The 24,180-nt window shown below is 40.5% G+C and overlaps 1 protein-coding gene across 2 annotated transcripts in view; it reads right to left on the bottom strand.

Annotated features, from left to right (window-relative positions):
* Positions 1-24,180, bottom strand: part of ARHGEF28 (Rho guanine nucleotide exchange factor 28) — a 311,689-nt gene that overhangs the window by 44,900 nt on the left and 242,609 nt on the right. For both annotated transcript variants that reach the window (XM_067730988.1, XM_067730989.1), the window contains 7 exons: positions 21,217-21,339; positions 19,890-20,007; positions 16,494-16,748; positions 14,854-14,930; positions 3,977-4,155; positions 2,855-2,946; positions 1,198-1,380 (listed from right to left, as the gene is read on the bottom strand). In XM_067730988.1, the coding sequence (XP_067587089.1) occupies positions 1,198-1,380; positions 2,855-2,946; positions 3,977-4,155; positions 14,854-14,930; positions 16,494-16,748; positions 19,890-20,007; positions 21,217-21,339 (1,027 nt within the window). The remainder of the gene's footprint in view (positions 1-1,197; positions 1,381-2,854; positions 2,947-3,976; positions 4,156-14,853; positions 14,931-16,493; positions 16,749-19,889; positions 20,008-21,216; positions 21,340-24,180) is intronic.

Raw genomic sequence — 24,180 nt, 5'->3', positions numbered from 1 at the left:
GCCGTACAGTCTCTGTTGCAACTATTCATCTTTGCCACTGTAGCAAGAAAGCAGCCATAGACAATATGAAACAAGCGGGTGTGGCTGTGTTCCAATAAAACTACAGCTGAAAAACAGGCGGTGGGAGGTGGGATGCATTTACTCCGTGGTCTGTAATTTACCAACCCATGTGCTGAATGACAGCATTCCCTTCCACTCTCGGGTGGTGGCTCTTTTATCTCCCCAACCCCCTCTGTCCCTATTGTCACTTCCAGACTATTGGCCCCATTTCCTCCCTAAACCTGTTTTTCCCTTGAAGTTCATGCCACCAGATTACACCACTCCTTGGTCCTCCTGGTTGCCATTCATCTACAGACTCCTCAAACAACATGGCTCCTTGTGGAAGTTCTCTCACCTCCCCCAATGCTACTCTTGTCAGGATTCTCTGTAATTTCAGTTCTGTGAACACAGTCCTTCCAGTACCCTGGCCTATCATCTCCTTAACTTTTTCCCCTTCAGTGAGCTCATCCTCCACCCTCCTTCAGCCACCAACTCCCACGGTTATGCCCTAGACTTTGTTATTCTCCACACAGCACCCAGAGGAAGTTCCTTTTAAAACACAAATCAAGTCACTCTTCTACTCAAAACTCTGTACTGCTTTCCCATCTCACTCAGAATGAAGTTCTGAGTGCTTACCTTGATCCGGTCCATGGAATCTGAGTCCTAAGTAACTCTGACTCATCTCCTGCCACTCTCCACTCCTATGTCACTCTACCAGCACTGTCCTCCTTGCTGTTCCTCAAACAAGCCTGGCACTCACCTGCCTCAGGACCTTTGCACCTGCTGTTCCCGACATCTGGAACATTCTTTCCCCAGATATCTACTTGGCTTTCTCACTTACTTCTTGTCTGCTCACATATCACTATATCAAAGAGGCCTTCCCTAGTCATCCTATCAAAAACAGAAACTTCCCAGCCCTATCACTCTCTATTCCACTTACCCTTATTTTTCTTCATAGCACTTGAACCAAACTGACATCTTTTTTAAATATATGCTGCTGTTTCTGGAATAAGTAAGGACTCTCTGTTTCTGGAGAGTAAGGATTTTGTCTTCTTCTGCTGTGTCCCCAGCACCAAGACTGTAGCACACGGCACATCGTAGCTGCCCAACAGACATTTTATGAATTTGTTGAACCAAATCCTTTTGGAAGCAACTTACCTTCTTTCAGCGCTGCTGCCAGTAATGAGGCTGCCTGGGGAGGCTCTCCGGGGTCTGGTTTAATGAGGAGGTGGGGCTCTAGATGGACATCCTCAAATCCACTCAGCTCTCCAAGTTCAGCATAGATATGCAGCTTCTCTTCCAAATATGTGCAAATTTGTTGGTCTTGGTTACTGAGTATTTCTAAGAAATAGTATTAACCATTGAAAGTTATCACATGAATACAACTAATGAAAATCCAGGCTCTAAGATAAAGATGTTGCTAGTTAGCAAGCAGTACATTGAACAGGTCAAGTACAAGTTATTGATTGGGTGGGACAAACCTAGGTTGAAATCCTAGCTATTCTACTTGGTGACTGTACTTTCCAGCAAATGATTAACATCTCTGAGCTTCCTTTGCCTTTTCTGTAAATTTGCTGTACTCAATAAATGTTTGTTTCATTTCCCATTCCCCTAATTCCCGAAAACCTTGCAAAGCCGATCTTTGTTTATTCAGGCTGTTTTCTATTAAGATTAAACATGAAGGTCAGGAATGAAAATTGAGGTGGCACTGTCCACGATGAGCACTTCCCACAAGGGAAAACAACGCAAGGCCTGGAACTGCTCGGCCTTCAGCCAGTCCTGGTCAAAACCAAACATACCGGTTTATGTTTTCGTTTCTCAACATCCGATGTCTTTAACCACCTTCGCATGCATCATCTTCCTCTAATTTCAACATGTCACAGAATTCTTAGAGCTTAAAGGGACCTTAACCAGAAGCGAATTCAGGGGTTCTCAGTCTGCCTCAGAATCACTGAGGAAGAGTTTAAAATACTGATGTCTACAGCCCATTGCCCTCAGATTCTGGGTGAACTGATTGAGGGTGAGGCCCAGACATCAGAATTTTTAAAGACCTCCCCAAGTGACTCTAAGGCCCAGCCAGAGATGAGAATCACTGAGCTCATCTAATTTCCTTACTTCACAGATTTGGAAACGGAGGACCAGAGCTATTGTGTTCCTTGTCCAAAGTCATACAACCGTGACCTAACAGTGTGAGATCTAAAATCAAAACACTAGACAACAGGTCCAATGCCCATCTGCACCATACTGTCCACAATTGCTGTTATGTTACATGCAGAATTTTTTAAATATATTTTTAATCACTAAGGAGGGAGGGAGTCATTTTATTTGAGCACCTTTAGTGCCAGTGTATATATATATATACATATATATATATGTGTGTATGTATGTATATGTAGATAGATTGATATCTACTAACTATATAGATATATATATATGCATGTATGTATGTGTTTTTGTTTTTTGGGGTTTTTTTTGCGGTACGCGGGCCTCTCACTGCTGTGGCCTCTCCCGCTGCGGAGCACAGGCTCCGGACGTGCAGGCTCAGCAGCCATGGCTCACGGGCCCAGCCGCTCCGTGGCATGTGGGATCTTCCCAGACCGGGGCACGAACCCGTGTCCCCTGCATCGGCAGGCGGACTCTCAACCACTGCGCCACCAGGGAAGCCCCTGTATGTATTTTTTTGAGAGTGGTCGGTGTGGGCCTCCCATGCACAGAATTAATCATTTAGTCATACGTTCCCATTCATGACACCTGGGCTTTCCCAACCTCCAAGGAGAACTGCACGACCCGGGAACGAGAGGCGTCTGCATTATACCTTGACATTGCTGAATTTTGGCCACTCTGGCTTCAGCTTTCCGCCTCTCTTCGTCAGACTCACTTGTCCTTCCCCCTTCTTCTTCTGGGCAACTTTAAAAGACAATAGTCAAGAGAGACAACTGAAACCAAATCCAAGTATCTTTAGGCTCGTTAGAAAGACATGGGAACTTGGCAGTAGAATTATTCGGAGAAGAAAAATTCAGCAGAAAGAGAATTCATTGTGCCCCCTGGCCAAGAGATTTGGTTTCCTTGAGTATATAATGGACCTTGCATAATATAACATAGCTCTCAAAGTCAGCAGTTTAGGATGAGTCAAATATTTCAACAAACACACACATACACAAACATACACTCATGCATGCACACAATACCAATGCCACCAGTAGGTACAACTCAAATCATCATTGTTGCTTTCTACTGCATTTGGGCACTTCCATTCTTAATGAAGGTAGAGAGACTGGAGGGGATGGTGGTAGGGTGCCAGGTTGGGTGGGGCGCAGTGGAGGAGGAGGAATTTTACACAACATCATTCAAGATCTAACTCATCAAGTTACCATTAAGAATGATCACCCTCACATCCCCGTTTATAAAAACTGTCTTTGCACAAGTAATGAGGGGTAAATTGATGTAGCACACTTAGATCCAGCCATCTAAAAAGGTTTATTGAATGATTCTTCAGAATTAGGGACAAAGAGAAACACAGACATGGTCCCTGCCCTCAAGGAGCTTCCAATCTAATAACCAAACATATATACATAAAAAAGATAATAGCTGCAAGTCTGAAGATGACAAGCACCAAATAAATGCTTTGAGAGCAGGTGTTAAGGAATTTCAGGTAAGGAAGAGACCAGTGGAACTGAAGACGTCTTCAGGAAGGAGGGGAGCCATGAGCGGCACAAAGATGGGCAGGATTCACACAGGCAGAGGGAGACAGGGCGTTACAGGCAGGAAGGCATGGAGGAAAAAGGTGCAGATGAGGGGCTACTGCAGGCCGGGGCAGGGGGTGGGGAGCAGACCCTTCTGGCTGAGGCTAAGTTTTCATTCAGGGGAGACACAGTTGGAATATTTTCCCCAATGGAACAAGTCCATTGCCTCAATAATGGATAGAAGGAAATGTTACCTTTCTACTGCCTGTTGGATCCGCCTCATCCAGGTATTCCGTTCCTCCTTGGAGTTGGTATGAATTTCATACATCTCAGGACCAGCAGATGAAGCACTGATCAGAAACATTCCTCTCTCCTCATTCGCAACTTCCCTAGCAATGAGCTTCTGAAGGGAAATAACTGATGGCTTCTGATCCTGCAGAAAAAAGGATGAGGTGCAGATGAAACAGTGTCCTATTTAAAGCAAGGGTCTCACAAAACACAGCAGCTAAGGAAAGCAACAGTATTAGGCAAATCTTATTTCACTTCAACCTTTTCTCTTCCACAGAAGAGCTGTGGAAGTTCATAAGATTTCCAATGAAAAGGTTATGCTGAAGAGAGGACGGAAAAAGAAGACACAGGAGAATGTTTGTCCTTAAGAACTGGTGGTTTAAAAGGATATCTTTTAAAAAGACAGAACAATCAGAGCAGTAAGAAAAAAATATCAAAACTGTTGTAGTCAGGGATGGAGAGATTTTTCTAGAAGGGCATGGTATAGGAAACAGTGTATCAAATATTACAAAGAGATTACGAGGGTTGGAAGACCTACAGAGTCCACTGGATTTGGCAGTTAACAGTAACACTGTTTCAATAAGCTGATGGGTACAGAACCCCAAGTACCAAAGAGTAAACTGTAAATATGAAAGGTAACACTGGGGAGGCAAGGGCTTCCCTGGTGGCGCAGTGGTTAGGAATCCACCTGCCAATGCAGGGGACACAGGTTTTGAGTCCTGGTCTGGGAAGATCCCACATGCTGCAGAGCAACTAAGCCCGTCCGCCACAACTCCTGAGCCTGCGAGGCACAACTCCTGAAGCCCGGGCGCCTAGAGACCATACTCTGCAACAAGAGAAGCCACCACAATGAGAAGCCCATGCACCGCAACGAAGAGTAGCCCCCGCTCACTGCAACTAGAGAATGCCTGTGCACAGCAACGAAGACCCAACCCAGCCAAAAATAAATAAATTAAATAAATTAATTTTAAAAAAAGAAAGAAAGAAAGAATGGGGAGGCAAGACCTCAGATTCCCCAGAACCAATGTCTACTGCTATTGTAGTACTGAGCACAATAGCCTCACTGCAACCTGCAAATGCCTCTTGTTCCCACCAACCAGGTGAGCCCTTGGTGGGCAGGAATGGGTCTAATCCATCTTCATATGCCTAACCCAATGTTTTGAATAGAGTAGGCAACTCAATAAATGTCAGTAGAACTATATTTGGCATAATTCCATCAGAGAGAAATAGGAACAAAGTCTAAAATTTGGCATCGAAGCCATGATTAAATCACCTTTTCTATCAACATTTACTATGATCCTTCAATGCCCCATTCTAAGCACTAGGGATTCAAAGATGAATAAGACACTGATAATACTAATTTGGGTAGGTAGTTATGGTTGAAAATGATGGCCAAAAGAATGCCGGCAGGATGAACAGTTTGGGGGCTAAATATGAAGAATCTTCTTTGGTTTGTGGCTTCTACCACTGTTTACAGAGTTGGTTGCAGCATGTGGTTTTGCTTCTTGGACTCTTGGACTGAGCGACGCCTTTATCCAGAACACACTGCTCCATCCCTCTCTGCTGACTCCTTGGTGCTGACACGTCGGCTTTCCCAGCATCACCCAGCTTTACCACATCTGAAGTTGCTTGCGAGGGTATGGCCAGAGGACTTCTTCATTCTATCTTCATCCAATTCTTAAGAGTAGCAAATACAAAAAAGCAACCCATGCTGGGACAGACTACTGATCTACCCAGTCCTGCTCACTGCCTCTGCTCATGGAAGTAAAAGCCACTTTGTGGCAGAGCTCTTGGAACACTGCCCATTCTAATTAGGGACAGCCCCTGAGCACTGTTAACATCCCTTATTCGAATATGGATCTACTATCTAAGACCTTATCTGCTGTCCTTCTTGCAAAGCACAGTTTTAACTTCCTCAGCTTACAAGGTCAGTAGCCTCTATACATAAAGAGGCAGAGTAGCTTTGAATACACACACACACATACACACACACACACACACACACATATGTATATATAACTATTCGAACTAGTTGTTTAGTGTTGCAGGAGAGGAGGTGGTGGCGTCAAATATTTTAAAAATGAAAAATAGGTCAGTGGGTAGAATGTAGCATTAATTAAACCACCACAGACCAGGAGGCATCAGGGACATGACCATGATTATTCAAACTAATCACACATGGACACTAGAGATGATCAAGAATTCAAATTAAATCTCTAGGAATGGAGGTAACCTGTCTACTTTGGAGACAGGGATGCAGGGCTTCCCTGGTGGCGCAGTGGTTGAGCGTCCGCCTGCTGATGCAGGGGACACGGGTTCGTGCCCTGGTCTGGGAAGATCCCACACGCCGTGGAGCGGCTGGGCCCATGAGCCATGGCCGCTGAGCCTGTGCATCCAGAGCCTGTGCTCCGCAGCGGGAGAGGCCACAACAGTGAGAGGCCCACATACCGCAAAAAAAACAAACAAAACCCCCACAAAACTAGTGATGCAAAGGCCTAACTCAGCTTGCAGAGAGCTTTTCTTTGTACCACAGCACTTTGACAAAAGATTTTTAAAAATAATTGCCAGCCTTTAAAAACTGAGCATTTCACTGTTTTAAAAACTCTAGATTTCTGAGTTTTGGGAGAAAGCAGAAGATTGGCAATCCTGGGCCCATAGCTTCATTTTAAACAACAGGCGACAGCTGAGCCATCCCTGCCCTCTTTGAGACGGGGCATGAATTCACCAGTTCACTGTGGTCCCTACCACTCTCTATCAGCTCCTTGATAGCAAGAGTCTGGTCCAGTTTACTCATTTACATTTCCTGCCCAATCCCTGTAGACACTGGAGTTGACAACCTCTGCCCAAGGGAAAGAGGAAAAGGAACTGCTATATTCAGCCTCATTGTTACACCATATCCACTGGTGATTCCATAAAGTGGCTGATTCTATTAGTGAATCACTCCATTCAGGATTCCACTGTGATAACAAGGTCTTAAGGTCACTTCATATTGAACTTGCACTTGCACATCTACACATTCACTTTGTTTTTTTTTATTGTTCATTCATTTTGAAACTACCTTCTTTGATATTCAAGCGGTCCTCCTAGATTCAGTATTCCAGGATTTAGTGAACACATGTACCTTTTCCTACTCATTTCTAGAGCTGGTCCTACTCCCATTTCCAGAGTCCTCTTTAAAAAACAACAAAATTCTCTTGTAAGGAAGCTATTCCAACCTCTGGCTACTTTCAGCTGCTTATCTTCTTGGCCATTTTCAAATTCATCATGTCTTCTGCAACACGTAGCAAGTTAAGAATTTACTAAAGAAAAGCTTCAAACAGCACAAGGAGCAGAGCATCTCACCTGTGGTCATCAGCATGACGATACCTTTCGAAAATACTATGGCGAGTACTAGGAAATCCAGATATTTGTATACTCCTAGCTAATGCATCAACTCTCTCATGCTGTTAACTACAAAGTAAGATACCTGGGTTTGTGTCCACTAAATGTACATGATGCAACTAAAAAGCATAGGATTGAACAGTAGTGTGCATTGACTCTCAGAATGACGCTTTCTCTTTTGCTCCCTGACATCGACAAGGCCTTGACTGGCCTTTATGAAGACAGCTATGTGGCAGACTAACATTGTCAGGAAACAGTATCAGAACCATCTTACTACTGTCCATAGCCAAACACATTATACCAAGAGGACCTAAGTTGTGGCTGCCTCCATCCTGACATTTGGTGGATTGCATTCCTAGTGTCCCACTTAATGGCAAATGTGCTCTAAGGGTGGCACCAATAACTCTTCAAGAGATCAGATAAGAGGGGAGGGCAGACAGCAGAAGCAAGAAGAACTACAATCCTGCAGCCTGTGGAACAAAAACCACATTCACAGAAAGGTAGAGAAGATGAAAAGGCAGAAGGCTATGTACCAGATGAAGGAACAAGATAACCCCAGAAAAACAACTAAATGAAGTGGAGATAGGCAACCTTCCAGAAAAAGAATTCAGAATGACAGTGAAGATGATACAGTACCTCAGAAAAAGAATGGAGGCAAAGATCGAGAAGATGTAAGAAATGTTTAACAAAGACCTAGAAGAATTAAAGAACAAACACCTAGAAGGATTAAAGAACAAACAAACAGAGATGAACAATAAAATAACTCAAATGAAAAATAAACTAGAAGGAATCAGTAGGAGAATAATTGAGGCAGAAGCATGGATAAGTGACCTGGAAGACAGAATGGTAGAATTCACTGTTGCAGAACAGAATAAAGAAAAAAGGAATAAAAAGAAATGAAGACAGCCTAAGGGACCTCTGGGACAACATTAAATGCAACAACATTTGCATTACAGGGGTCCCAGAAGGAGAAGAGAGAGAGAAACGACCTGAGAAAATATTTGAAGAGATTATAGTCGAAAACTTCCCTAACATGTGAAAGGAAATAGCCACCCAAGTCCAGGAAGCGCAGAGAGTCCCAGGCAGGATAAACCCAAGGAGAAACATGCCGAGACATATAGTAATCAAATTGACAAAAATTAAAGACAAAGAAAAATTATTGAAAGCAACAAGGGAAAAATGACAAAAAACATACAAGGGAACTCCCATAAGGTTAACAGCTGATTTCTCAGCAGAAACTCTACAAGCCAGAAGGCAGTGGCATGATATATTTAAAGTGATGAAAGGGAAGAAGCTACAACCAAGATTACACTACCAGGCAAGGATCTCATTCAGGTTCGATAGAGAAATCAAAAGCTTTACAGACAAGCAAAAGCTAAGAGAATTCAGCACCACCAAACCAGCTCTACAACAAATGTGAAAAGAACTTCTCTAAGTGGGAAAAACAAGAGAAGAAAAGGACCTACAAAAACAAACCCATAACAATTAAGAAAATGGTAACAGGAACATACATATCGATAATTACCTTAAACGTGAATGGATTAAATGCTCAAACCAAAAGACACAGGCTCGCTGAATGGATACAAAAGTAAGACCCATATATATGCTGTCTACACTTCAGTGGGTCTGAAGACCCACTTCAGACCTAGGGACACATACAGACTGAAAGTGAGGGGATGGAAAAAGATATTCCATGCAAATGGAAATTAAAAGAAAGCTGGGTCAGCAAATACTCAATATCAGATAAAATAGACTTTAAAATAAAGAGTGTTACAAGAGACAAGGAAGGACACTACGTAATGATCAAGGGATCAATCCAAGAAGAAGACATAACAATTATAAATATATATGCACCCAACATAGGAGCACCTCAATACATAAGTAAACTGCTAACAGCTATAAAAGAGGAAATCGACAGTATACAGTAATAGTAGGGAACTTTAACACCTCACTTACACCAATGGACAGATCATCCAAACAGAAAATTAATAAGGAAACACAAGCTCTAAGTGACACAACAGACCAGATAGATTTAAATGATATTTATAGGACATTCCATGCAAAAACAGCAAACTACATTTTCTTCTCAAGTGCACACGGAACATTCTACAGGATAGATCACATCTTGGGTCACAAATCAAGCCTCAGTAAATTTAAGAAAATTGAAATCGTATCAAGCATCTTTTCTCATCACAATGCTATGAGGTTAGAAATCAATTACAGGGAAAAAACCCCATAAAAACCACAAACATATGGAGGCTAAACAATACGTTACTAAATAACCAAGGGATCACTGAAGAAATCAAAGAGGAAATCAAAAAATACCTAGAGACAAATGACAATGAAAACATGATGATCCAAAATCTATGGGATGCAGCAAAAGCAGTTCTAAGAGGGAAGTTTATAGCAATACAATCCTACCTCAAGAAACAAGAAACATCTCAAATAAACAATCTAACCTTACACCTAAAGGAACTAGAGAAAGAAGAACAAACAAAACCCAAAGTTAGTAGAAGGAAAGAAATCATAAAGATCAGAGCAGAAATAAATGAAATAGAAACAAAGAAAACAATAGCAAAGATCAATAAAACTAAAAGCTGGTTCTTTGACAAGATAAACAAAATTGATAAACCATTAGCCAGACTCATCAAGAAAATGAGGAGAGGACTCAAATCAATAAAATTAGAAATGAAAAAGGAGAAGTTACAACAGATACCACAGAAATACAAAGCATCCGAAGAGACTACTACAAGTAACTCTATGCCAATAAAATGGACAACCTGGAAGAAATGGACAAATTCTTAGAAAGGTATAACCTTCCAAGACTGAATCAGGAAGAAACAGAAAATATGAACAGACCAATCACAAGTAATGAAATTGAAACTGTGATTAAAAATCTTCCAACAAACAAAAGTCCAGGACCAGATGGCTTCACAAGTGAATTCTATCAAACATTTAGAGAAGAGCTAACATCCATCCTTCTCAAAGTCTTCCAAAACATTGCAGAGGAAGGAACATTCCCAAACTCATTCTATGAGGCCTCCATCACCCCGATACCAAAACCAGACAAAGATACTACAAAAAAAGAAAATTACAAACCAATATCATGCATGAATAGAGATACAAAAATCCTCAACAAAATACTAGCAAACAGAATCCAGCAACACATTAAAAGGATCATCCACCATGATCAAGTGGGATTTATCCCAGGGATGCAAGGATTCTTCAATATACACAAATCAATCAATGTGATATACCATATTAACAAACTGAAGAATAAAAACCATATGATCATCTCAATAGATGCAGAAAAAGCTTCTGACAAAATTCAACACCAATTTATGATAAAAACTCTCCAGAAAGTGGGCATAGGGGAACCTACCTCAACATAATAAAGGCCATAATAAAGGCCACAGTAAACATCATTCTCAATGGTGAAAAACTGAAAGCATTTCCTCTAAGATCAGGAACAAGAAGACAAGGATGTCCAACCTCGTCACTATTATTCAACACAGTTTTGGAAGTCCTAGCCACAGCAATCAGAGAAGAAAAAGAAATAAAAGGAATACAAATTGGAGAAGAAGAAGTAAAACTGTCACTGTTTGCAGATTACATGATACTATACATAGAGAATCCTAGAGATGCCACCAGAAAACTACTAGAGCTAATCAATGAATTTGGTAAAGTTATAGCATACAAAATTAATGCACAGAAATCTCTTGCATTCCTATACACTAATGATGAAAAATCTGAAAGAGAAATTAAAGAAACACTCCCAATTACCACTGCAACAAAAAGAATAAAATACGTAGGAATAAACCTACCTAGGGAGACAAAAGATCTGTATGCAGAAAACTACAAGACACTGATGAAAGAAATTAAAGGTGATACAAACAGATGGAGAGATATACCATGTTCTTGGATTGGAAGAATCAATACTTTAAAAATGCCTATACTACCCAAAGCAATCTACAGATTCAATAAATCCCTATCAAATAACCAATGGCATTTTTTACAGAACTAGAACAAAAAAATCTTAAAATTTGGATGGAGACACAAAAGACCCCAAATAGCCAAAGCAGTCTTGAGGGAAAAAAACGGAGCGAATCAGACTCCCTGACTTCAGACTATACTACAAAGCTACAGTAATGAAGACAATATGGTACTGGCACAAAAACAGAAATATACATCAATGGAACAGGATAGAAAGCCCAGAGATAAACCCACGCACCTATGGTCAACTATTCTATGACAAAGGAGGCAAGGATATACAATGGAGAAAAGACAGTCTCTTCAATAAGTGGTGCTAGGAAAACTGGACAGCTACATGTAAAAGAATGAAATTAAAACATTCCCTAAAACCATACACAAAAATAAACTCAAAATGGATTACAGACCTAAATGTAAGACCGGATACTATAAAACTCTTAGAGGAAAACATAGGACGAACACTCTTTGACCTAAATCACAGCAAGATCTTTTTTGATCCATCCCCTCGAGTAATGGAAATAAAAACAAAAATAAACAAATGGGACCTAATGAAACTTAAATGCTTTTGCAAAGCAAAGGAACTACAAACAAGACAAAAAGACAACCCTCAGAATGGGAGAAAATATTTGCAAATGAATCAATGGACAAAGGATTAATCTCTAAAATATATGAACAGCTTATGCAGTTCAATATTTAAAAAACAAACAACCCAATCCAAAGATGGGCAGAAGACCTAAATAGACATTTCTCCAAAGAAGACATAAAGATGGTCAAGAAGCACATGAAAAGCTGCTCAACATCACTAATTATTAGAGAAATACAAATCAAAACTACAAGGAGGTATCACCTCACACCAGTTAGAATGGGCATCATCAGAAAATCTACAAACAACAAATGCTGGAGAGGGTGTGGAGAAAAGGGAACACTCTTGCACTGTTGGTGGGAATGTAAATTGATACAGCCACTATGGAGAACAGTACAGAGGTTCCTTAAAAAACTAAAAATAGAACTACCATATGACCCAGCAATCCCACTACTGGGCATATACCCTGAGAAAACCATAATTCAAAAAGACACATGCACCCCAATGTTCATTACAGCACTATTTACAATAGCCAGGTTATGGAAGCAACCTAAATGCCCGTCGACAGATGAATGGATAAAGAAGATGTGGTACACATATAAAATTATTTATAATTTATGGCTGAATATTACTCAGCCATAAAAAGGAATGAAATTGGGTCATTTGTAGAGATGTGGATGGATCTAGAGACTGTCATACAGAGTGAAGTCAGAAAGAGTAAAACAAATATCGTATATTAACGCATATGTGTGGACTCTAGAAAAATGGTAAAGATGAACCTGTTTGCAGGGCAGAAATAGAGACACAGATGTAGAGAACAAATGTATAGACACCAAGGGGGGAATTGACGGTGCGGGGGGGGGGGGGCGGGTGTGATGAATTGGGAGATTGGGATTGACATGTATACACTAATATGTATAAAATGGATAACTAATAAGAACCTGCTGTATACAAAAATAAATAAAATAAAATTCAAAAATTCAAAAAAAATGGTATATAAGGCCCCCCCCCCCCAAAAAAAAGAGATCAGGTAAGAGGAACAGATTCACATTTCAGGTCATATTTTAAGTTGAGCATCACAACTTGATCTGAATCCATGTGCACATTATTCTAGAAAACAAGAGAGCTGTTGTTGTTTTTTTTTAATTAATTAATTAATTTATTTATTTTTGGCTGTGTTGGGTCTTCGTTTCTGTGCGAGGGCTTTCTCTAGTTGTGGTGAGCGGGGGCTACTCTTCATCACCGTGCGCGGGCCTCTCACTGTCATGGCCTCTCTTGTTGCGGAGCACAGGCTCCAGATGCGCAGGCTCAGTAGTTGTGGCTCACGGGCCTAGTTGCTCCGTGGCATGTGGGATCTTCCCAGACCAGGGCTCGAACCTGTGTCCCCTGCATCGGCAGGCAGATTCTCAACCACTGCGCCACCAGGGAAGCCCGATAGCTGTCTTTTTGCTGTGTCGAATTTTTGATCCATCAGCAGGTCACCTGGCCTATACCACCCAAGAAGCAGGATTTGCTTCTCTTTCTGGTCTTAGTTTTTGAAGAAACCTTTGTTTATAAAAATGTGGTGGGAATTTGTTTTCTCTTTCAGCATGGCCCTCACCATCCCACAGGGCAAACAAAATGTTCCCACCTTCCTGCTTATTTTCTCTGTGTTCCTTCAGAGAAACCAAGATAATAGCAGAGACAGGTTGTTGGACAAATCAGTAGGTTGTCATGAAATATGCAATATATACAGTTCAAATGGATCAGGGCCATGGAACTAGTTTAAGGCCTCTTGTTATCCTCTGGTGTAGCTCTGTGAAATAATCTCTGACCTTTATACAACTTGGCATCACTGTGTTGATGAGAGGCAAGGTGCTGAACAGGGTGAAGAAGCCTACTGGGCCAACCTGACAAGATGGAGAGGCAGCTGAGACACTGCTCCAGCCTCTTCCTCCCCAGAATCTATCACTGAGCAGGCATGCTTCTTTGTTTTCTCTGAACGGCATAACATAAACTTCCTTAAGCTCTGAATTTGCCAAAACCAGTTGGAACTGAGGATATCTGCTAATGGTACCCAAATATCCTATCAGTCAATGGATGATAAACACTAACATTGTAGAGAAGCACCATTATACCGCCCACATTGGTACTGCATCTTAGATTCTTTCCTATTAACAGGGCCTGATGCTCCATGATGCTGACAAGGGGTTGACTCATGACATCTTCCATCTTTGAGCGAGTCACTGTGGACAAGATGCTATATGAGAAATGCTATAAAGTACTGGTTTTACTGCTAGTCTGAGTCTCACTCTGTGCTGACAATGAGATAACAATAACACACTACAAAGGTAAGTGTTACATGAACAACCTTAGTATTAGTAGTCATTATGGAAGAATTACGAAAGAATTGTCTTTACACTTTAGATACCAGGATGGTGTTCTCGTGTCTGGCAGAAGGAGCATCATAACAGTTATGAATGGAGTTGGCAACTGGTACAGCAGGCACTGTCCAGCATTAACATTTGAGGTGCTGGGAAGTCAGGACTGCAGGGGGAGGGGGTTTCTGGAGGAAAGACCAAGATAGCCAGACAGCAGAGGGTCCCCTTGTGGGGTTTAGGGCAGTGCCTATCCACCAACCAGTATCAAAGTACTTCAATATTTTCACAACTGGTTAAATCGCTGCATCAGCGGACTACCAGTCCTAGTTGTGATAAATCAATGCATATCATCATGCTTGGTAAACCTAATTGGATCCTTGCTACTGAACACTGTAATCGCTAATAATGAGACTATACCACAGCATGATCTTGCCAATGACCATTTAATTTCACGAGGAATTTCAGGCAGTTTTCAAGGAGATGTGGGATTAAACCAATGAAAACATTCATCACATGGCCATATACTTACAACAGCTGCAAAGATGTACTTCTGGTCTTTCTCTTGTAAAAAGAGCAGCACATCAGTTAGAAGCAGAGCTAGGATATCTTCAAAGGAAAAATATTACTAGTATTAATGAAGCAAACCACAATTCAAATGCCTTTATTAAAATTCTAATTTCATGTTTAAATAATTTAAATAAACATACTAAAAATAAATACTTTTAGTCTAACTATAAAACCTTTATTAAAATGCCTGTATTATGATAGCTAAAGATATATTTTATAGATAACTCAGTAAGTAAGCTGTGTTTACGTGCACGCTGCGTGTGTCATGGTTGGTACAGCTAAATCTCCAGCAAAATTTAATGTTGTAGCCTTCCAAATGGAAGAAAAATATTCAATAAAAAACAAGGTTCTAATAGAATGGAGCAAGCCCTTACCTTTACGGCAAAAAAGTGCTTCATTAAAAATGTTTATGGGCAGCTCCTGCCTTGAATTACTATATATACTAATCTGCTATTTTGTTCCATCTGGATCTGAGGGAAGTGTGAGGTCCTACACCTCCTTTACATACTGTTCACAAGAACCCACCTTCACTACACCACTAACATTCTAACACAAAGTTACCCAGCTGTTCATTCCACAAAACAGATAAAGAGCAAATGACTTGGAGCGATAGGATCTACAGACTGCGGTTAATATTTTAGTTGTGGTTAATATTCTAAGTATGGTTCATGTTTAGTTGCAACACTGCAAGTTGCTGATCAATAGGTCCTTTGGTCATTTGTTGCAAGCACTACCAAAACCTGATAATCCTTCAGTGGGTAGCAACCTTGGAGTACCTGGAATTTAACCACCTCTTCCCCTCATTGCTTACCTAAGGAAGATACTAAGACATATCAGAAACAAGAAGGTTGGGCCAGTGGTGCTTAACCCTGACTGCAGACTCACCTGGGTGCTTTGAGCATCCCTATGCCTGGGCTTCACCCCCAGACCAATAAAATCAGAACCTCTGGGAGGAGACTTGAGCATCAGTAAAATTTTTAAACTCCAGAGGCCATTCTAGGGTTTTAAATCCAGTGGCCAGTGTTGACAAAGCCTCGGACAAGGTGCTAGCCACAGAATCATTTCTTAAGGATCAGAATAAACTATTTTAGACTCTAACCAGATGAACAGGCAGGTTAATGCCTGATAGCAAACAGCACACCAATGTCCACGTGTATATTTATGCATTACTATGTATATTTATGCATTATATCATTCAGTCCCAAAGATGATGCTTAGAGCTCATTTTTCCCCTCAATGGTCTGAGCTCCTGGCTGGCTTGGCACACAACAGATTCTGAGCGTGTAGGCACATTTTCCAGGATAATATTTCCATGCCAACAATTAGCAGAATTCTCAGGTCCTTTGATGCGAACTGGAAAACCCATGCAATACCTAGGAAGCCTTTTGCTTGAGGCAGCAAACTTCCCCCTAAGGTTTGTAGCATGGGCCACCTGTGCCTACGGAAGTTTTCATCTTGATCCTACAGGGATCTTTCCACTGACCTAGGGTTTGTGTGTGGGCCTGCATCGCTGAACCAGTTTTCTTTGGAAAATCTGTCCTCTGTTAACTGAATAATGTGCGTGAACAAGAGGGAGAAATTGGTCTGTTAGAGCCACGGTACCTTTGAAACGACCCGTAGCGGTTTTCCAATAAACAAGGCCATCGTATAACAGGGTCCTTTCTTTACTCATCAGTGCCTGTTTCCTAAACACGTGGCCATTTTTAAGCTTGGTATATGTTTTGTTTTCAATCTTATTTAGGATCTCAAGCCATTTTTGTTTCTTCTCATATTCGCTGACTTTTAAATCCACAGCTGCAATCATGTCTTTAATTAAGCAAAGAGCTTTGCATAAGTCCTTCTGTTCTTCAGTGTTCTCTGCATGGGAAAAAGAAAGAACAGACACCATGAAATAAGCCAGAGCACTAATAAGGAAGACATTTTTTCTTTAGTTTTAAGTAAAGTTAAATACATCATCCAAATAGCAAAAATCCCAGAGCAAAAATATTGGATTAACTTCAAATATTCTATCATCACTCAGCACCCCTCCTCCCCAAAAGGATGGTTAAAATGTGTCCTTAAGAAGATTTACTTATCAGATGCTTCAGCAGAAACACTGTGACAATATGATGTCTGAATTCTAGAGACTGGTCTGACCTTCCTTCCTAGAGCAGTGAATGTGTCACATCCCAAGTTAGGCCTTCCTTCCACCTTCCCAGACACAGGTAATTAAGCAAACCCCACGCCTAGCTTCTTAGAACTTAACTGAGCTACAAGCCCAAGCTGGAGTCCTTTCCCAGAAGGGAGCTGCAGGGTGACTTGAATAGACCACGTACTCATTTGCTTTCCTAGATCCCTCTCTCCCTAAAAAAATAACATTTAAAATTATAACTTACAACTGCATTAACATAAAGATATTAATAATATATATTAAAACATTTTTTCAACCTAAAAAAATGGGACCAAGGCACTGTGCAGAGTGGGTAACTCAGCCACACTCACACCAACAGAGTAGACGATCATCGAATCCAGCTGTTACTCTGAAATACTGGCCAAATCTCTTATCTCTAGATTATCTTAAGAAAAACTTCTGGAGAAGTTTCTGCAACAGCCTCCTGGAGCTCTAGATGAAACCAAATTTAGCTATTTTCTATATCTGATTTTTAAAAAAACTAATTGATGTTTACTGAGGTGAATGGAACTGAAAGGGAAAGTTTCAGGAGGTCAGAAAATGCTAGGAGAGGAGAAAGAAAAACAACAGAGAAAATAAAAGATTCTCTAAGAGCCTAGAGCAGCAGAAATAAACACACAGAAATAGCAGTGAAATGGAATAAGAACAAGTCCTCCAAAGGGTCTAAACTTTCCAGGCTCTAAATGCCTCCAATAGGTACACAAGGGCTTTGTGAGAAGACCAAGGAATAGATCGTGACACCAATCATTAACAAGGAAGATTTTCTCATTGCCCATGAAAAGAATATACTTCATTCACTTCACTACTTTACTATACCTGCCACCCACCTAAGGAGCACTCCCCACCATGAAAAAAAAAAAAAGATTCTTCTTTATAAAGAGCATATTTTAAATATAGGAAAGTTGCGTAGAGAAAATCAAAGTTGAATTACAAAGTGACTTAAAGTAAGGCCAAGAAAAGGCTCCGAGTCTTCTGACCTTCAGGAATAAATTACTGTCTTTTAACCGCTTGCAACTCAAAGTGCAGCAGCGTTGGCCCCACCCGGGGGTCTTGTTAGAAATGCTTACCTTGGGTTCTTCCCCAGACCTACTGAATCGGAGTCTGCATGTAAATGAGATCCCCAGGTGAGGGGTACTCCTAATGAAATTCTAAAAGCACTGCCATAAAGAGTCACATGAACCAATGTTCCCAGCAACTAGAGAGGTTGGAGAAGTCTGACCTAACTAAGGAGGCAGTGTTCGTTCAGCCACTATGACGTCTACGCCTGCAGAGCCATAAGTCCCACTTCTCATTTCCGACACACAGCAGGCAATCACTGTGATGCACCCTACCTGTAATCTGGCATGGGATGATTCTTGGAGGAGCACTAGCTGGTCTAACACAGTCTGACAGATGTTAGTCTTTGAGTATTGTATTAAACTTAAGAAAGAGAATATAACCATAAAATAAACTAAAAGTCTTAATTTTGTTTTCATTCTTTAACTGAGAACAAAATTATGAGGCTTTTCTCTTTCTACTGTGCTTATATTTTATGTTAAATTATAGGAAGCGGGCTTCCCTGGTGGCGCAGTGGTTGAGAGTCTGCCTGCTGATGCAGGGGACATGGGTTCGTGCCCCGGTCCAGGATGATCCCACATGCTGCAGAGCGGCTGGGCCCGTGAGCCATGGCCACTGAGCCTGCGCGTCCAGAGCCTGTGCTCCGCAACGGGAGAGGCCACAACAGTGAGAGGCCCGTGTACCGCAAAAAAAAAAAAAAAAAAAAAAAAATTATAGGAAGCAATACAAATGGGACATAAGGAATGGATGCTACCATTCCTGCCTGAACTTAGGTCTTAATGTAACTAAAAAAAAAAATGGAAAGACCAAATCATGCATTTCTATTCACCGAGACCCCTTCCAAAAAAAGGATGTTAAAAGTTGACTTTTTAGAGTGGGAATTTAAGATCTCATTACCACTTTCATGATCTCCAAGTCAGTTGGTCATAATAAAGATAATAAAAACAGCTCCCAGTTATCAAGCACCTTGTTTATACCAGGCTGTGTACTGGGCACTTTCTGAGACAATCTCACTTAATCCTCACAACAATTCCACAAGATAAAGATTAGTATTCTCATTTGGTAGTGGAGAGAACTGAGGCTCATTTCATTACCTTGCCCAACTAATGAGCGGCAGAGCCAAGTATCTGCAACGGCCATGCAAGTTCACACAAGGCCAAACCAAAGCCCTTGTTAACAGAAGACACTACCATCCTAATAATTTACTCATGATCAATAAGCTAGCTTGAGGAACAGGCACTTTTATCTGTCCATTCATTGCACCGTTATATTTATTTATTGATAACCTATTCTGCACTAGCTATTGAATCTAGACCCCTCAAGGAGCTTATAGGCCAGCCATGTGCATTAACAGGTTCTTAAAGGACATCCAGATGTTAGTCTTGAACATGATGAATTGACAGGGTCAAAAATAGCTCCTTCATAAATCATTCTCAATCTAATAAATCACTGCTGGGAAGGTAATAGGAAGATGGAGAAGAAGAGGTATTAAGGTCTGGATATGGGGGAAATACAGATGGGAAGGGTAGGGTCAAAGTATGAGGAAGTCTACTTGCTTTGGGCTGCTTGGAGGAATTCAGACTATTGGCCAAGTCACATTACGAAAGATAACTTTTCAAAATGGATCCAAATCCTATGGCTTCACAGTTTTTCCATCATGAAAAATCTTTATGAATCAGGCACCCACAAGCATCTATAGCTGTTTACAACACCTCAGCTATGTTTAAAACTAAGGAAAGAGGCAAATGTTTATCTCAGAAGTCATCACTCACCCTTTGTGTACTGCAATATCCTTTCCACCAAGACAGGGTATTTTGTGATGCGCTGAGTGACCAGCAGGATGCATTCTGGAATTCCTCGGCGTCGAGCCAAAAGATTACTATTTCGGAGCTTAAAGAAAATATATATATATATGTATATATTTTTAAACTTTAATATACACAAACACTACCTGTATTTTCTTTTTAGGTAGGAATTTAATAATAAAAAGAACCTGCAACAGTATAATTCTATTCAGACATAACATGCTGCATCATTAATTAAAACTTGATACATTGCCATTAAATTGTATACTTTGAAATTAATTTCAATAATCCAACTCTCCAAGGTTAAGAAGTTTCAAGTTACACTGATGTACTTAGAGTTAATTCCAAAAATGAGCAGGTTTTAAGACTTATAAGTGCTAAGATTCATGAATAGCAGAAGTTTTGAAAAATACTCAGAAATCAAAGTCACACTTTGAACATGAGTTTGCAATTAACTGTTTGTTTTCCTAAGAGGTTTTCCTCTACATTTGTTATTATTCATCATAGCATTTAAGTTTCCTCTAATCCGGGCAACTTTTTTTCTAAATATCTCAAAGCCTTATTTTCAAGTTCTCAATACACATGTATGTTTAAAAAAAAAAAAAGGAGGAGAATCCAGTAACATGCTTAAAATGGTAGATAAAAAATTAGAATCTATGAAACTCTAAAGGACAAATTTCTTCAATAAGTAAGTAGGACACCAAAAAAATGGGATGGGAAGCATTCAATGTAAAGGCGATTTAAAAGACATAACCCCCCATGAATAATATATAAACCTTGGTCAGATCCTGATCCAATTTTATGAGCTAATGAGGGAAATTTGATTACTGGCCAGCTGTTTGAAGATATTAAAGAATTATTGTGTATTTAAGTGGAATAATACCACTGTAATTTTTAAAAGATATATTGTTCAATGATACAAGTTATATATGAAATGATGTGCATCACAGACTTGCTTCAAATGAATCCAGTGGGGGTGGGGTAGGTTCTTTATTTTTACTGTGGTTCTTCTGATTTATAACTTGTCAAGGCATGAAAAGCTTCACAGGATATTACAAAAGTGCTCAGAAGTATGGAGAACATGGCTTCGCAAATATAAATACAAAAGTAAGTGATTTGGGAGAAATATTTTACTAACACAGAAAAAGAGGCTTTCTATCTTTGCCACAAACCTATCACTTCCTTCTTCCCTGAAAAACAGTACCTAGATGTGAAACTTGGTTAGATCACCTAAAAAACAAGTATGAACTTCATGCTGGCTTACCATTTTGTAACAGAGTTTTAAAATACTTGCCTTGATAAAATTCTGAAACTTTTTATTCTGCTGGAGTTCTTTAAAGAGGCTAACAGCCTCCTTGTGATGGCTACAGAATTCCCCATATATTTTCTTCATTTTATTTGCATTTTCTTCTGAAAACTGAGAAGAAAAACATTTCAATGATGGTTTATAAATTTAGTCAGTCCTAAACACTAAAAAGAACATGCAATTTTCATATATTTCAGTACATTCTTTGCAAATAAAGAATAAACATCCAGGAATTTCTGACCACAATCACTTCTCTTCCCCAGATACTTTTAAAATTAAAGTAAGAGGAAGTAGTCAAGAGGTAAGAGGAAGACATCAACCTAATGTGATTATATTATATTGAACTAACTCAATTATCAATAGCCCAATGAAAAACATTTGATATCTTCTATTTTGTGTGTTTATACAACTTTATAATTTCAACTTATAGTTTTAATACTTTTATAGATTGAAGGGTATGGGGCACATTTGGGGATCCTCAGGAAGGTTGACATTTACATTGGGTAACTGATCACGTCCACGAACTCAGTCTTCATTGGGAATTTAATTTTTGTCATCACAAATGGATCAACAGGCAGGTTATCATTAGCCAAGATGACAGAGAAAGATGAGTAATCAGAAGGCCAATTTATTAACTGATGGACAGAAGTAGAGATGTGGGCTGGATATTTCAATAACCTTGACCTGCAGAAAAATCTCTGTAGAAAAATCTACATGGGAACAACTTAGCAACATACGGTGGTATGGAGAGAATCAGCTGAATAATTTGAATGCCAACGTTTCAGACTCTGGTGACACTATGTATACATGTGGGTGTTGAAGATCACTGTAACAGAAACCAGAACACACCTACGCCTCCTTAGAAAGTACTTAAAATGTACATCCTTATCTCTGGTCTTTTCAACTGTGCTCACAGTTTTATCTATGCTTGAGGCCAATACATCTTACGAGATGATCCTTAAACCACCAACAATAATATGTAGGTATAAATTTAACAAAACATACACAGGCCTTGTGTGCTGAAAACTACACAATGCTAATGAAAGAAATCAAATAAGATTTAAATAAATATACCATGTTCATAGATTGGAAGACTCAACATAGTAAAGATGTCAATGTCAATTTTCCCCAAATTAATGTACAGGTTTAATGCAATTCTTATCAAATCTCAGCAAGTGTCTGTACATATAGACAAGATTATTCTAGAATTTATATCAAAAGATAAAGAAACTAGGATAAAAACAATTTTGGAAAAGAAGAATAAAGTGAAAGAACTCAGTCTAGACAATTTCAAGATTTATTCTGTAACTACTGTAATTATGACTATGGAAGGATACACATACATCAGTGGAACAAAATAGGAACCCAAAATGCCCAACAGTTTTTGACAGAAGGCAAATGCAATTTATTGGAGGAAGGATAGCCCTTTCAACAAATGATATTGGAGCAGCTGAACATCCACAGGTCAAAAAATAATAATAACAACCTTGACCAAAGTCTCATATTTTATACAAAAAGTAACTCCAAATGGATCACAGACCTAAATATAAAACATAAAACTATAAAACTTTTAGAAAAAAAAAAAAGGAGAAAATCTTTGGGATCTCAGGCTAGACAAAGAGGTCTTAGACTTGAAATCAAAAGCATGATCCTTAAAATATGAGGGAGTCCAGGAAAAACTTTGGCCTGTGTAAGAGGTAAGAGACCATTGTTTCAAGGTGTGTGAGGAGAGGGGATTCAGAGCACTGCCTAAATGAGCTTCAGAGACAGGCGCGAGCCACAGCTATCAGCGTGGACCCCAGAGACTGGCATGAAATGCTAAGGCTGCTGCTGCAGCCACCAAGAAGTCTGTGTGCAAGCACAGGTCACTATCCACACCTCCCCTCCTGGGAGCCTGTGCAGCCCGCCACTGCCAGGGTCCCGTGATCCAGGGACAACTTCCTTGGGAGAACACACGGTGCGCCTCAGGTTGTTGCAACATCACGCTGACCTCTGCTGCTGCAGGCTCGCCCCACATTCCGTACTCCTCCCTCCCCGCCGCCTGAGTGAGCCAGAGCCAGCTAATCAGCTGCTCCTTTAATTCCCTCCTGTCTGGGCAAAGAACAGATGCCAGAGGGCGACCTACACGCAGAGGAGGGGCCAAATCCGAAGCTGAACCAGGGAGCTGTGCGAACAAAGAAGAGAAAGGGAAATCTCTCCCAGCAGCCTCAGGAGCAGCGGATTAAATCTCCACAATCAACTGGATGTACCCTGCATCTGTGGAATACCTGAATAGACAAGGAATCATCCCAAATGGAGGAGATGGACTTTGGGAGCAACTGTAGACATGGGGTTTGCTGCATGGAACTGACTAGATTCTGATTTTTATGTTTATCTTAGTATAGTTTTTAGTGCTTGTTACCATTTGTGGACTTGTTTATTGGTTTGGTTGCTCTGTTCTTTTTTTTTTAATTACTTTTAAAAAATTTTTTATTTTAATAACTTTTTCTTTCTTTCCTTTTTTCCTCCCTTTTCTTCTGAACCGTGTAGCTGACAGGGTCTTTGTGCTCTGGCTGGATGTCAGGCCTGAGCATCTGAGGTGGGAGAGCCGAGTTCAGGACACTAGACCACCAGAGACCTCCCGGCCCCACGTAATATCAATCGGCGAGAGCTCTCTCAGAGATCTCTGTCTCAATGCTAAGACCCAGCTCCACTCAACGACCAGCAAGTTCCAGTGCTGGACACCCCATGCCAAACAACTAGCAAGACAGGAACACAACCCCACCCATTAGCAGAGAGGCTGCCTAAAATCATAATAAGTTCACAGACACCCCAAAACACACCACCAGATACGGTCCTGTCGACCAGAAAGACAAGATCCAGCCTCATCCACCAGAACACAGGCACCAGTCCCCTCTACCAGGAAGCCTACACAACCCACTGAACCAACCTTACCCACTGGGGGAAGTCACC

This window comes from Pseudorca crassidens, chromosome 3 (assembly GCF_039906515.1).
Source record: "Pseudorca crassidens isolate mPseCra1 chromosome 3, mPseCra1.hap1, whole genome shotgun sequence".
Classification (NCBI taxonomy): Eukaryota; Metazoa; Chordata; class Mammalia; order Artiodactyla; family Delphinidae; genus Pseudorca; species Pseudorca crassidens.
This window is presented reverse-complemented; position numbering and strand designations above follow the sequence as displayed.